We start from the raw sequence: 12,297 nt of genomic DNA, 5'->3' as shown, positions 1-12,297 counted from the left end.
CTAGCAGCTAAACCAGACAGCTAAAAGAGCAGCAAAACCCCTCCCCAACACAGGCCAAGCTCAATGTGGCTGGGACTGCTGCAAGCCCAGTGTACTGAACACCCAAAAGAGGGAGGTTTTGTTCTAGGAGGAGAATAAGCAGAAGGGGAGAGGAGCTGAACAACGTGCTCCAAACTCTCCTGGATCCCAGCATCTCCTGCTTGACCTGGTGCACCGGTTCCCTGGGCTGGTGCCAGCTGGCTCCAGCCCACCCCGATCCAGTGAGGAGAGTGGGTGGCTTGCAAGAAAGCTTTGAGTCCAAACTTAGAAAAATATTTGCCAACCCTGCACAGCAACACTCCAGCACCATTTCCACTCCAGCTAACATGGTGAGAAAAACCCTCTGCAAGGAAGTTCTGTACTGTATTTATTTATTTTGTTGGTTTGCCTGCAGATTTATGTGTGCGGGTGTGATTTCATTAACAGTAACAGCACCAATTCCTTTAAAATGACACTTTTTGGCCCCAACCCAACCAGAAGTTGACTGTTTGCAGTTCCCAGCCTTGAAAGGCTGCAGAGTAGCACTGGACTCCAGTTACTGAGCTATTCACACCCGTACACTGCACACTGCCTTTCTTCTGTACATGGCTGTACCTGCCCCTATCTCAGCCAAATGTTCCCACCACATCACAGCCTGGAGCAATCCCTTCCTGTCGTGCCATTTAACATTACCCTGGGAGTTTTAAGTTGGCAATTTGGATCTGTATTCAATGGCAAAATGTGTGTATTAAACCAGCTTCCCACCCATCTCCTCCTGCTGGGTGCAGGGACTGTGCTATGTGTCTGGTCGAGTGACATGTTGTTAGAAAGATTAAATTTCCGTTACCCAATTACATAAAATATTAATGTTAATTGAGCTTATTCAGACTTGATTCTGTTCCCTTGTTCTGTTCCTTTATATAGGTATCTTCCTATACAGTGACATAAGCATACTTAACTCCAGAAAGAAAAAAACACTACATTTATTTACAATGAACCTTGAACTTGCACCCTACATAAACTTATCTTTTTGATTAGGTAGATCCTTACAGAAGATTTATCCTTTGTAAGCTTGTTTGGTGGAGTTCGGGTTTTCAGATTTTTTTTCAGGGATTTTTCTGTTTGTTTTTTTCTTTTGTTTTTAAAATATGTCTTCCCATGTGCAAGAAAGTGCATTGAAATCCTACAGGCTATAAGCCTGACTTAGTCTTTAGTGTAAATTTAAATTTCTCCTCACCCAATTATGCCTTTTCCCAGCTTTTAGTTTGTAGCTGACCAGCAACAGCAGTATCCTCCCCACAGGAGTGGAGAGGAGATGATGTTACAGTATCCGAATCTGCAGATGAGTGCAACACCAGCAACAGATTTAACTTCTTCTCCGTGGTTATCTCATTTGGCTATTAGCTCTAGAGCCCAAGGACAGCATTTTTGTATTTTTTTTATCAGTTATTCTACTGCTGATAATTTTCACAGATAATAACCATGTAATTTAAAAATTAAAAAAAAGTAGATGGGGCACAGAGAAAACACAACAACTCAAATTAGTATGTCCTATGGAAGAGTCAGCCTTATTTTAAATGCTAAATAGAATAATAAAGCACTGGAAAAATAGTTTATTACACAGAAATCTGCATTATCTATCTGTGCAAAGCTTTCTAAGATAGATGCTAAAGCCTGAGAAGAGTGGTGCATGCTTCAGCCTCTCTCCGTACACATACCAGAGCTCCTCGCCATTTCCAAGGATGGGGATGCCTCCAAAGTCTGGCTACAGGATTTGCCATTTGGATACCCCATGTAAATCCCTGAGTTTTATCTGAAACCATTGAAGTTACTTGCAAACACTAAGACACTTACAAAATGCCACTCAAATTAGTGGCAAGGTAGAGCCCTATTTAGGAACCTCTCTATAGAGATGTCAATTGTCCTAACAAAAACACAGTAACTATTTTTAATAACTACTCTTATAGTTGTTTCTAGAATGGTCCCTTTACAAACAACCTATTTTTTTCCTACGTGACCTGACCGTAATCTTATAAAATAACAACAACAACAAAAATGCAAAACAAAGCCCTTTAATAAATGCTATACAACATCAAAAAGTAATTCCCTCAAAATTAATTTCAATCTATTTCCTTACCAAAAGTGTACAGGACATAAAAACTTCCTGTTTCAAAACTGCAAGAATGTTTAAAATTACAAAGGAACAAATGTAAATCAGAAAAGTGTACCAGGGTGCAGTAGCATCCACATGCTAAGTGTGCAGCTGTCTGAAGCAACAGGCTTGTAAACAACTCCAGTTTTAATATTAATGATAATTCATTTATTAAACTCTTCACCTCTAAATTCCTGTCCATCTTTTCACTACTATGTTTAGTAAACTCAATATATCACATTGTCTACCAACACCTTGTTATACTTTTCCTGAACAATTTATCAAATATTATCATAGCACTGCAAACGATTATAAAATTATGTGGCCATATTGATATGTTCAAGCATTAATTTTATCCCAGTATCACAGAAGTGGTAACCATGTCTGTATTAATGTGTTTTAAAGCGTACAAATAGGTGAACAGAATTAAAGTTGGACAAATGTCTGTATCTGATATTTCCTTTCTTTGACTCAAAAACCAAAATAACCATCATGTTCTCTTTGTCCAGTATTTTGCAATTACTTCCTTTATTTTTAACATTTATGTTTCTCATATATTTTGGGAAATATTCATGAGTTGACTTTGAAAATACAATTTTTCTATTAATTATAGTTTGATTTTATGTTTTTTTGACAGATAAAATGCGTATGGAATTCTTTCCTCTCTTGAACATACAAATAGGGATTTTTCCTGGATCAAGCTACTTACTGAAGTTACTTTAATCTCAGATTTTCACCTTTGTGTCCAACTAGGCTGAAATTGGTGGAGCTGTTGCGAGGGTAGGAATGGCAGTGACAGACAGCCAGACAAGCACATGTGAGCTGACAACATGAGCCTGGTTTGTATGGAAACAATGCTTCAGAGGTGAGAAAAAGTGGAACTTGAAGCATATGGTGTGAAAGCTCAACAAAAAATAATAAATAAGTGCAAAGGGTTATATAATTGAGCATATTAAACTGCAATTTATTAGATGCCATTTGAATGCTGCCCTCTCTGGAAGGGGGCCAGCAAAGCTCGCCTGCTGTGTTTGAAGACTGTAAAGGGCTGGTTCAGAGCAGCTCAAGGAATCAGGAAGCATGTGCACACAGGGCACACATCTCCACTGCTCAACCAGGCTGAACTCACCAAAACACCTTTCGGAATGCTACACAGTGTTCAGGTATTTCCTTCAGACACAGCTATCCTGGAAGGAAGCTCAGCATCCCTTCTCAGCAAGAATTATACCCACATCAAATCATAATTTTCAAAAAATCAAAGTATTTTTTTGTCATCTTGTACCATAAGTTGTCCTGAAACAGAAAGTTGCAGAGGTCAGCATGAGGAAAATAGAGGATCCTTGTGCATGATTCCTTATCAGAGCAAAGGTCTCCTAAATCACGTGGAATCTTACTGTGATTTCTCTGTGCATAATTGGAATCGGGCATCTGTGCAACTAATCTGATGAGGTAAGCACACATTTCCCAAAAAAGTGATCCCAGGTCTTTGCCAGCACATAAGATTTTACACTGAAGAAAGAACACAGGCAACAACATCCTTGGCAAATTAAAAACCTAAACCCCAAGTCAGCGGGGAGGGCAGTGGTCATGAATGGTGTCAGAGGGTCACACAAGCAACACGAATATGAGCTGGATAATTTGACTCTGCTAAATTAACATGTGGGGACACTGAAGCTGTCTAAGTTGAGGCATCTTAGCAATGCTCTAAAACATCACCTCAAAGCACTTTCCTATATTCATGTCATCACACAAAGCACTAGAATTAGATATGCAGGAAAACTAGATCACCCTCAAATCAGACCTCTTACTCACAAAGCAAGCACAGAAACACAGTTTGATAACCCTGCCTATCATGAGACAAACAAAGTTATTAAGCCCCACAAACACTAATGTAAGCAAAGAAATGTGGAGAATCAAACCCAGGATCAGACCCTGAGACCATTCAGGTTTTTGGGGTTATTTCCCTGGAAACAGGGTTATACCAGGTGGCCCAGCCACCACTCCCACCACAAACCAAGTAAGTCTTTGGAAGAGCCTGGTGAAAGAGTTTCAAAATACCCAATAGCAGAAGCCACAGAAGCCCAAGTTACACACTTTCAAGCCACACTGTGCCAGCTAAATCACTCGGGAAAGGACAAGTGAGCAACTGCTCAATAAAAGTATATATTAATGGGTTCATATAATTAAAAAAAAGTAATAATAGATACGCAACAACTTCTTGGAAATATCCCAGGACAAGATCATGCTTTAGCCCCAAAGGGAAATACTTTACAAAGTTAGATCATTAGAGAACACAGATACATAAAATAAACTTTTATGCAGTCTTAATTACAGAAGCCACTACTGCAACAACCAGACATGGGATATAATCCTATTAACAGTAGCACAAGTCTGTGAAGTTACTTGTTAAGTCAACTTTTTCTCTGTGAATAAATTGCAAAGGATATAATTTCTGGGACAGAATAAATTCTTGAAATTAGTGAGTAACTTATGCATTGCTCCCCTGCTCCAAGAACACATTATTTATTTTTACCATGACACAGCGAAGTTATTAATCTGCTGCCTTCCATTTCAACAATGCGAAATGCTGTAAAATGCACAGACACCTGCATTACAGTACATTTCAGTTCCACTTTATATCAGTCATAAACATCTCTGTTTTGGACATCTCTTCAAAACAAATGCTCCAAGCACACTGTGCATAGCATGCAATTTTATGAAACTATAAAAGTTCTTCACTGTTAATTACACAGACAAATGTCTCATCACACATTTGATTACCAGGATAATATAATTAGTTTTCTGCATTAACCTTTCAAACATAGAGCCTGAATTTCAAGTTGAAAGCATTGTAAAAACACTCAGTCTGGAAGTATACTGTTTTTCCACTTTTTTGTGTTGGTAATAAAAATACTAAGACTGAAAAAAAAACAATATGGCGTATGCAAGATTTTTTTTTTAATAGACAGTGTAAGTTTAATCATCACTGTCCACAAGACACAGGTGTACATAGTCCCTTCAAGGGCTTGTAATACCAAGTCTGGGCTAGCAGCCCTGTGACTTTACTGGAAAAAGCGGAAGTCAGGTCTGTTTTAAATTTCATCCATGTTGATGTTTAAGCATTTCACCCTGGGCTGCCTCCTCCATCTCAGGCTGAGCAGTCTGTCCTGGTACCAGATAACTAAGCCCTTTCCTTCAAAACAAAAGACATGCCAGTCCTCATCCACAAAATGTAGCTGCGATATTCCATGTTCCCTTGGAATCCTGTAAAGACTGTGGTTAGCATGTCCTTCATCTAGAAAGACGTGACTTCTTGTTCATCATCTTATCAGAACAAAGGACTGGGGGAGAGGACAAGCCACCACATCCCCACTTCTAACACTGCACTATATGAGAAAACTGCCCAAGCTCTATTCAGATAGCAGTTGGACTCTACACCATTGCAGCCATCAGAGGTCATATCCAGTACCATGTTCCTTTAATTGCACTGAAGCTTTCTCCAATTTTCAGCCTATATTTACACAAAGCTGTATCGTGCCCATCTATGCTGGTGCAAAAAACACCATCTAGGTTCATCAGGTCTTTCTTGACATCTCATCCTTAATTTAGCTGTACGTCAAACAAAGTGGATTCTTCTGATTTACTCACCCTAGCAGCTCTCCTCTTCTCAACAGCAGTTTTGAGTTAACCATGCTCAGCTGTGCAACAAAGGCATCTTCACATCCCATTCGTCATAAAGCTTCTCTCATTTACAGACTACCACTAACATTTTACCTTCCCTAAAGGTAATAGTTTCAATGCTGTATCATAGCATCCATTCCACACTAAAGGCTGCAATACAGTGAGGTTTACAACTGTTGATCTCATGGATCACTTACACTGGAGAACAAACTTGACTCTAAATCACCAGGTTGGAATAAACATCCTTCAGAGATAAACTTTGGCATAAAGCAGTGAAATCAAATGAAGCAGCGATTGCACCCTGACTGTACCTGATAAGGAAGAGCCTTGATAGGATTCACATTCTTAAAGGTTAAATTCTGACTGACTCTTGAAATAGGTGAACTTGAGGCACTTAAATGCCAGAATACTTTCAGTCACAGTGAAAAGCTGGACTTACTAAAAAGAAAAACCCAAACAAATCCAAGGGCAACACAACCAAGACCAAAATCATGATCAGTTGGTCTGACTCATAGCACAAATGTCAAAACACAGACTTCTGCACATTCTTAGAGCACCCTGGCTGATGCCTAATTCTTGCCAAAGATTTTCATGACTTAAGAGTTGGAAGAAAAAGCATTTCAAGTAAACCTCTGGTCGAGCTCACTCCATCAGGTTTATCATACTTCACCAAAAGTGCTTACAGAACACGATATCCAAACACAAAGCACAGCAGTGGACTTTGCTTCTCTCTGGAAATGGGTGTAGGGAATAAATACTTGCTCAAATGGTGAAAAGCTGAGAAGGGAATTTAAGGCAGCTCTCGCCTCCCTTTTAACACATCCTCTTACTCTCTCCCATTTGCTGCTGACCTCTAAAAGAGGATGTGGCACTATGAATTTAGGAGACAAAGGCATTTTGCATGCAGAGTAAATTCAGGTGCCAATTCCCACATTTCAGTGCTACTTGCTGGCTCCAGGGGGCAACACATACAGACTACAGAAACCTTAAATCACCCCACAAAATTGTTTAGGCTCCTGGTGCTGAAAAAGAGAGGTACACATCCCCAGATTTCTTGCTGCAAATGCATCTGCTTCCTCCAAAGCCCAAACAGAAGGTCCACAAGCTTGCTTTATACAGCTCAAAAAACTGGCCCCTCCTTCTTTGAATTTAGCCTGCCAAATCTTTGCCAAGAGGGGCTTTATCCAGGTGAGATCCTGGATGCAACTGGAAGGGGATAGGAGCAGGAAAGGAAGAAGCACTCTGCAGCTGAGGAGTCATACAGGATAAAAAGCACACAAGAGAGGTAAAGGTCCACTGATAGCCAGTCACTGATATGCTGTAATACATATCATGCTGCAGACTCTATATTACTTTTGTATTTTCTTTACACATTTTTAAATGTTGATTTAATTTAATTTTGCCATGCCAGGATTAGCAGGCAAGCTCCAGAGGTGAAAGGACATTACATTAAGACAGCACATTAATCCTCTATCCCACCCAAGGCAGAAGCAAAACCAAACAAATAGCAGCTTCCTGGAAATTGAATTTCTGTTATCCAGATGTCAAAGATGTAATACCCCAATTACACAAACTATTGCCAGTGAAGCATGCCAGGGAATATGCAATGTAAATGGGGTGAGCACAGAGCTGCAAAACTGCAGAGTCAGCATCTGGCTCTCTGAGTGAGTGATAATTAGCACTGTGTGTAGACACTAATAAACATTTATGTCTGAAATTACAACTTTTAGCAGCGTTAATAAAGGATATATTGGCAATTCATAGAATAAAAGGGTCTTGAAAAGAACGTCATATTAAACAATGGCAGGCGCTTTCTGTGCTTGCACAGAGGTTTTTTCCTCCCTAATTGCAAATGGCCACGCAATGTTGCTTGAAAATTAATCAACATAAGCACATACCTAAAAGAACTGTTTGTGTTTCTTTGGTCTCCCCATTAACATCATTGCTGTAGTCAGAGATCTTATATATCTCATGATGGTAATCTGGAATGAAAAACGATAAAAAAAATTAGAATTCAAGTGATCTGGAAAAACTGAACACATTGCTACAGTTTTACTACACAATATATCAATATATCTACAGTTTATTTCATGTACATCAAATTAACCACAGAAAATGTGCTCTGTATCAGCACCTTCTAAAAAACCTTTGCTCACACTGGAGAGACTCGGCTCAAATATTTCACAGATTTTAGGGAACAGCTATGCCTGCCCTAAATTACTGTGTTCATTTTCACAGCAAATTATCCCACCAGATGCCAATTATCTGGCTTCTTGCTTTACAGAAGGAAAGCAGATTTATAATGAAAACTTTACCTTCCCAGACAACAAGGCAAACTTTCAAACTTCACCTCAGTAAGGAATCAGCAACGTACATCAGGGCTGTACTGTTCAGCTGGCCTACCCATACTGATGTCACTGGCCTCCCAGTTCTGAAGAAAGGAGGATCAGTGACACCTTAAGATAGTCACCTATAGAAATTAATGCCTCTGATGACCTGAAGAATTAGCATTGACATATCATATACAGAGATGTTACAAGATACTTAAAAAAATAATCACCACTGAGTTTCTATTTTAAATAACAGAATATTTTGCTGTGAAAAGAATGTTTCTGCTGTAACAGCAGGCAGGTGTTCACTAAAACCAAAGCTTTGTTTACACAGAGAGAAATAGTAAGTCCAAATAAAAAAAAAAAAGTATCTAAAGGCAGCTCTCCTGGATGCTATTTCTGACTCTGATACTGGCACGTGCTCTGTCCTTCGGCAAATCGCTCAAGACTGAACAATATATTCAGTGTCTTGAAAGAGCCACCTCCCCACCTCACTCCTTCCATGCCCTCCCAGTTCCCAATGCTCTCAGCTACTCCCTCCTTAAACTGGTTTTATGTTTACTTGCCTCACAAAAAGTGAGGCAGAGATTAACTCATGAAAGGGACTTTGGGAGGATTCACTTAAAAGGTGGAACACAAGTGGAGGGCAGCATAAACAGCTCCTTCCACAAGCAGCACACCTGCACCTCTGACCAAACAGGCACAGCACTGGAAAAGTCTCCTGGAAGTCACTTTTTTGTTACGTGCTGTTTATTTGTACAGCACGACTGTCAGAAAAGGCACAAGAGAAGGAACAACCCAGTATGTAAACTAAAATCAAGCCTAACCCAGCAATTCTATAGAATGAGAAGGGCCTGGAAAGAAAATGAGGGGAAAACAACTACACCACAGAACTGGAGAGGTCAGCGATGAGGTGCTACACAAAGGATTCCTCTGCTTCCCGAGCACGCCCAGCCAATGAAATGGGTAAAGGTGAAGTTTGAGATATGACATCGAGGAAGTAAAAGCTTCTTTTATGAGACTAAACTGGCAGGATTTATGCTCCCTTCCATGATCACTAGCTGTCCTGTTGAGCAGAGGGTGTGATGAAGTGGCTTGGTGGGCACCTGATGGCCAGCCAGTCAGGGTCTACCTGCCACACTCTGCAACTCTGCACCTTCATCCTCTCAAGGACATTCCAGATCTGTGGAAGCAAGTATGTGGAAACTAGGACTTAAAGACTTACAGACTCATGGTCTTTAGATATACAGATTACACAGTTTCTTCTCCAGCACTTCCCTATATATCTAGCTGGTCACAATATTCCTCTGGTCTGCAGCTGCTGCCTTAAAGTCACCACATTTCACCCCAGAGGTGGCAGCATTTTAGCACAGGAATTGATTTTCTTTTGATTTGATCATTATTGATCATTGTGATAAGGTGCTCAAAGTTATTTTTGGGACAGAATAAGCATGGTATGTATCGGCACACATCAATAGCAGAGTGTCTTACTAACCAACTCATACAGCATAGCCTTTTCTGTTTGCTTTCTTTTCTGTGTCTTGGATGTCACAGTCCAGGCACTGGGAAACTGTATCAATTTCACAACAGTAAACACTAAACTGTGACATTACAGAATAACTCCTGCAAGAGGCAAAGGCCAATTACAAGAGACAATTATTTATACATAATTATCTTTCTAGTCAACTATGATAGAAAACAGTATGAGAGTGCAAACTCATATACAAAACCTGATTTTTATCTCCTCCATTCTCAAAGTAAAAAGACACTATTTTCTCTCTAGCATATGTTTTTAGTGTAGCTTTTTATTTTACTTTCTACATCCAAAAAGAGACCACACATAAAATATTATTAATAATGTACCATCATAACTGGATTTACCTATTAAAATAAGGTTAAATAGACTGCCTCATACACCGAGGCATATCTAAACCTGTAAGAAATGGCAACTGAGATTGGCAGAACAGTCACCTATTTCTGGCAAATACTCTTTTTATAGGCCCATTAGGATAGAAAGAAAAAAAAGCAAAATTTCAGTTTTGTTTCACCACCTCCATGCTCCAGCGCAGTCATGCACTAACTCTGCCTCCAAGTTGGGAGCGTGTTCAGTACCAAAACCCCACAAACCAAACCTGTTCTCTGTAAAATTACACCCTTGATAAGTTTGCTTAATGGATACAGACCTCCAATGCATTTCAGACACGTCTGGCAAGTCCCTGCCCCTCTAGCTTTAACAGGGACCATGTGTGATGTCCCAGACCCCCCTACCACAATACAGCAGTCATTATTTACTATTCCCACCAAGTGAGTTTATTTCCATATTTGAATTTCTTCACTTCAAACGTAATTTTACAGAGCACTCCTCGGACAGCAAGTCTTGACACTCGTGTGTGTGTCCCCCTTTTCACCAGTGTGACATTAAACCCAAGCAGTCACCTGCCTTGAACTTGGCATGCAGGACACACACAGCGTTTCATGGAGATATTCCCGTCCAATACTTGGGAACACAAAAGGAAAAACGATCTCGAATCAAATCCATCAGGACAAAAACATCTCATTGGCCGGAGAAGGGATAAATCCCCAAGCAAAATAAATCCCTAGGGCTGGGAAGTCCACCTGTGAAAATGCCTACCAGCGGCTGTATCTTTTCCCCCCTTTAATTAAAGAAAAAAAACAAGAAGACTGAACACAGAGCTGTGCTTCTTGTCCGACATGAATTAAAATATTTCTCCTTTCACGATCCCTTTTAAAAGATCCTCTTTTCTAAAAGCAAACACACCCCGAGCGAACAAGTTACACGGCAGCGGCTCTCCCCTGCCCACGTACAATTAATTACCTGCGTGGATTTTTAATAAAGCGATCTCGATTCAGCTTTTCTTGAAATACACGGATGTACACAGCCGAGGAAGGAAAAAAACCACCCCAAATACAATAAACCCACAAGAGTTGAATACCAAGAAGGTCTGTCGCTGCTCAAGTGTCATTATTTTTTGCTCTCTTCCCGTTTTTACCTTTTCTCCCCCCCGCCCAAGCAGGATTCACCACGAAACGCGATCCAACTTTATTTTGTGCAAGGTTCTCTGCTTGAAAAAAAATAACACGTCCACCTGAGGTGGTGGTGGTTTTGCAACAACACGTAACACATATGCAAAAATAATTAAAAAAAAAAAAAAAAGAGGAAACGGGGGTGAAAGAAATAAAATTAAAAAAAAAAAAAAAGCGTGCAATGGTTTCGGGGAGTTGAGGCAGAGGATTGCGGAGTTCAATAACAGAGCCGGGAGGGAGCGGCGGCCCGGGGGCGCCGGCGTTTCATAACGCCCCGCTCCCCCCGGGGCAAAAGTCGGGGCTGCCCCCGGCCAGCGAACAAAGCCCGGCCGCCCGCGCCTTACCTTCGTTGACCAGTTTAAAGCTTTGGGATTTCCTGCTCCTCTTCCTCTGGGCGAACTCCATGGTGTGGGCAGGAAGGAGCGGGGCGGACACAGGACCGAGCTCCGTCCCTCCGATCAGCAATACACGCGGGGGTTGGGAGAGACGGCGGCTCCGGCGGCGAATAAAGGGATCCGGGACAAGTTGGCTCCGGTCTCCCCCTCGCTCCCGCCCCGAACTTTGAGGAAAAGCGGGGTGCGGCGGGGGGAGCCCCGCGGGGGCGATGCCGCCGCCTTCCCCCCCGCCGGCTGCGCGGCCGCGGCCCGGCGGCGAAGGGCGGCCCGCAATGGCTTCGCCGCCGGCGCCGGGACCCCGGTGCCACCTGCTGGGGGAAGGAAGGCGGCGGTTCCGCCGGCCGGGAGCCGCCACCGCCACCCCGGGGCCGGCCCGCCGCCACTCGGCCCCGCCGCGGGTTGAGGGCGAGGGGCTGAGGGGCAGCGCCATTTTGTGTCCCCCGCCCGCCGCCCGCGCGCGGCTCCGGCGCTGCCCGCCCGGCGCTGCCCGCGGCTCCGCTCGGGGCCGAGCCGGGGCAGCTCCTCGCGCTCGGCGGGACCGGGACTGGAGCTGGCGTGCGGAAGTGGGTTAACCTGAGGAACTGATGGCAACACCTGTTTGTTGCCGTGTTTTACAGGGATCATCGCAGCGATGTGTCCGCTGGTGTCGTGGACCGAGGCCTGGAGAAGAGCGGCGAGC

General features: G+C 42.3%; 1 protein-coding gene across 1 annotated transcript in view; it reads right to left on the bottom strand.

Moving 5' to 3' along the window:
- The window catches only part of BEND7 (BEN domain containing 7), a 47,133-nt gene extending 35,070 nt beyond the window's left edge, over positions 1–12,063 (bottom strand). The window contains exons 1-2 of the mRNA XM_021530999.3: positions 11,568–12,063; positions 7,747–7,830 (exon numbers count right to left, since the gene is read on the bottom strand). Of these exons, the coding sequence (XP_021386674.2) occupies positions 7,747–7,830; positions 11,568–12,048 (565 nt within the window). The 5' untranslated portion in view covers positions 12,049–12,063. The remainder of the gene's footprint in view (positions 1–7,746; positions 7,831–11,567) is intronic.
- Between the last annotated feature and the right edge of the window lie 234 nt (positions 12,064–12,297).

Source organism: Lonchura striata, chromosome 1A, assembly GCF_050655825.1.
Source record: "Lonchura striata isolate lonStrDom1 chromosome 1A, ASM5065582v1, whole genome shotgun sequence".
Lineage (NCBI taxonomy): Eukaryota > Metazoa > Chordata > Aves > Passeriformes > Estrildidae > Lonchura > Lonchura striata.
The sequence above is the reverse complement of the archived record's forward strand: the minus strand, read 5'-3'. Positions and strand labels throughout refer to the sequence as shown.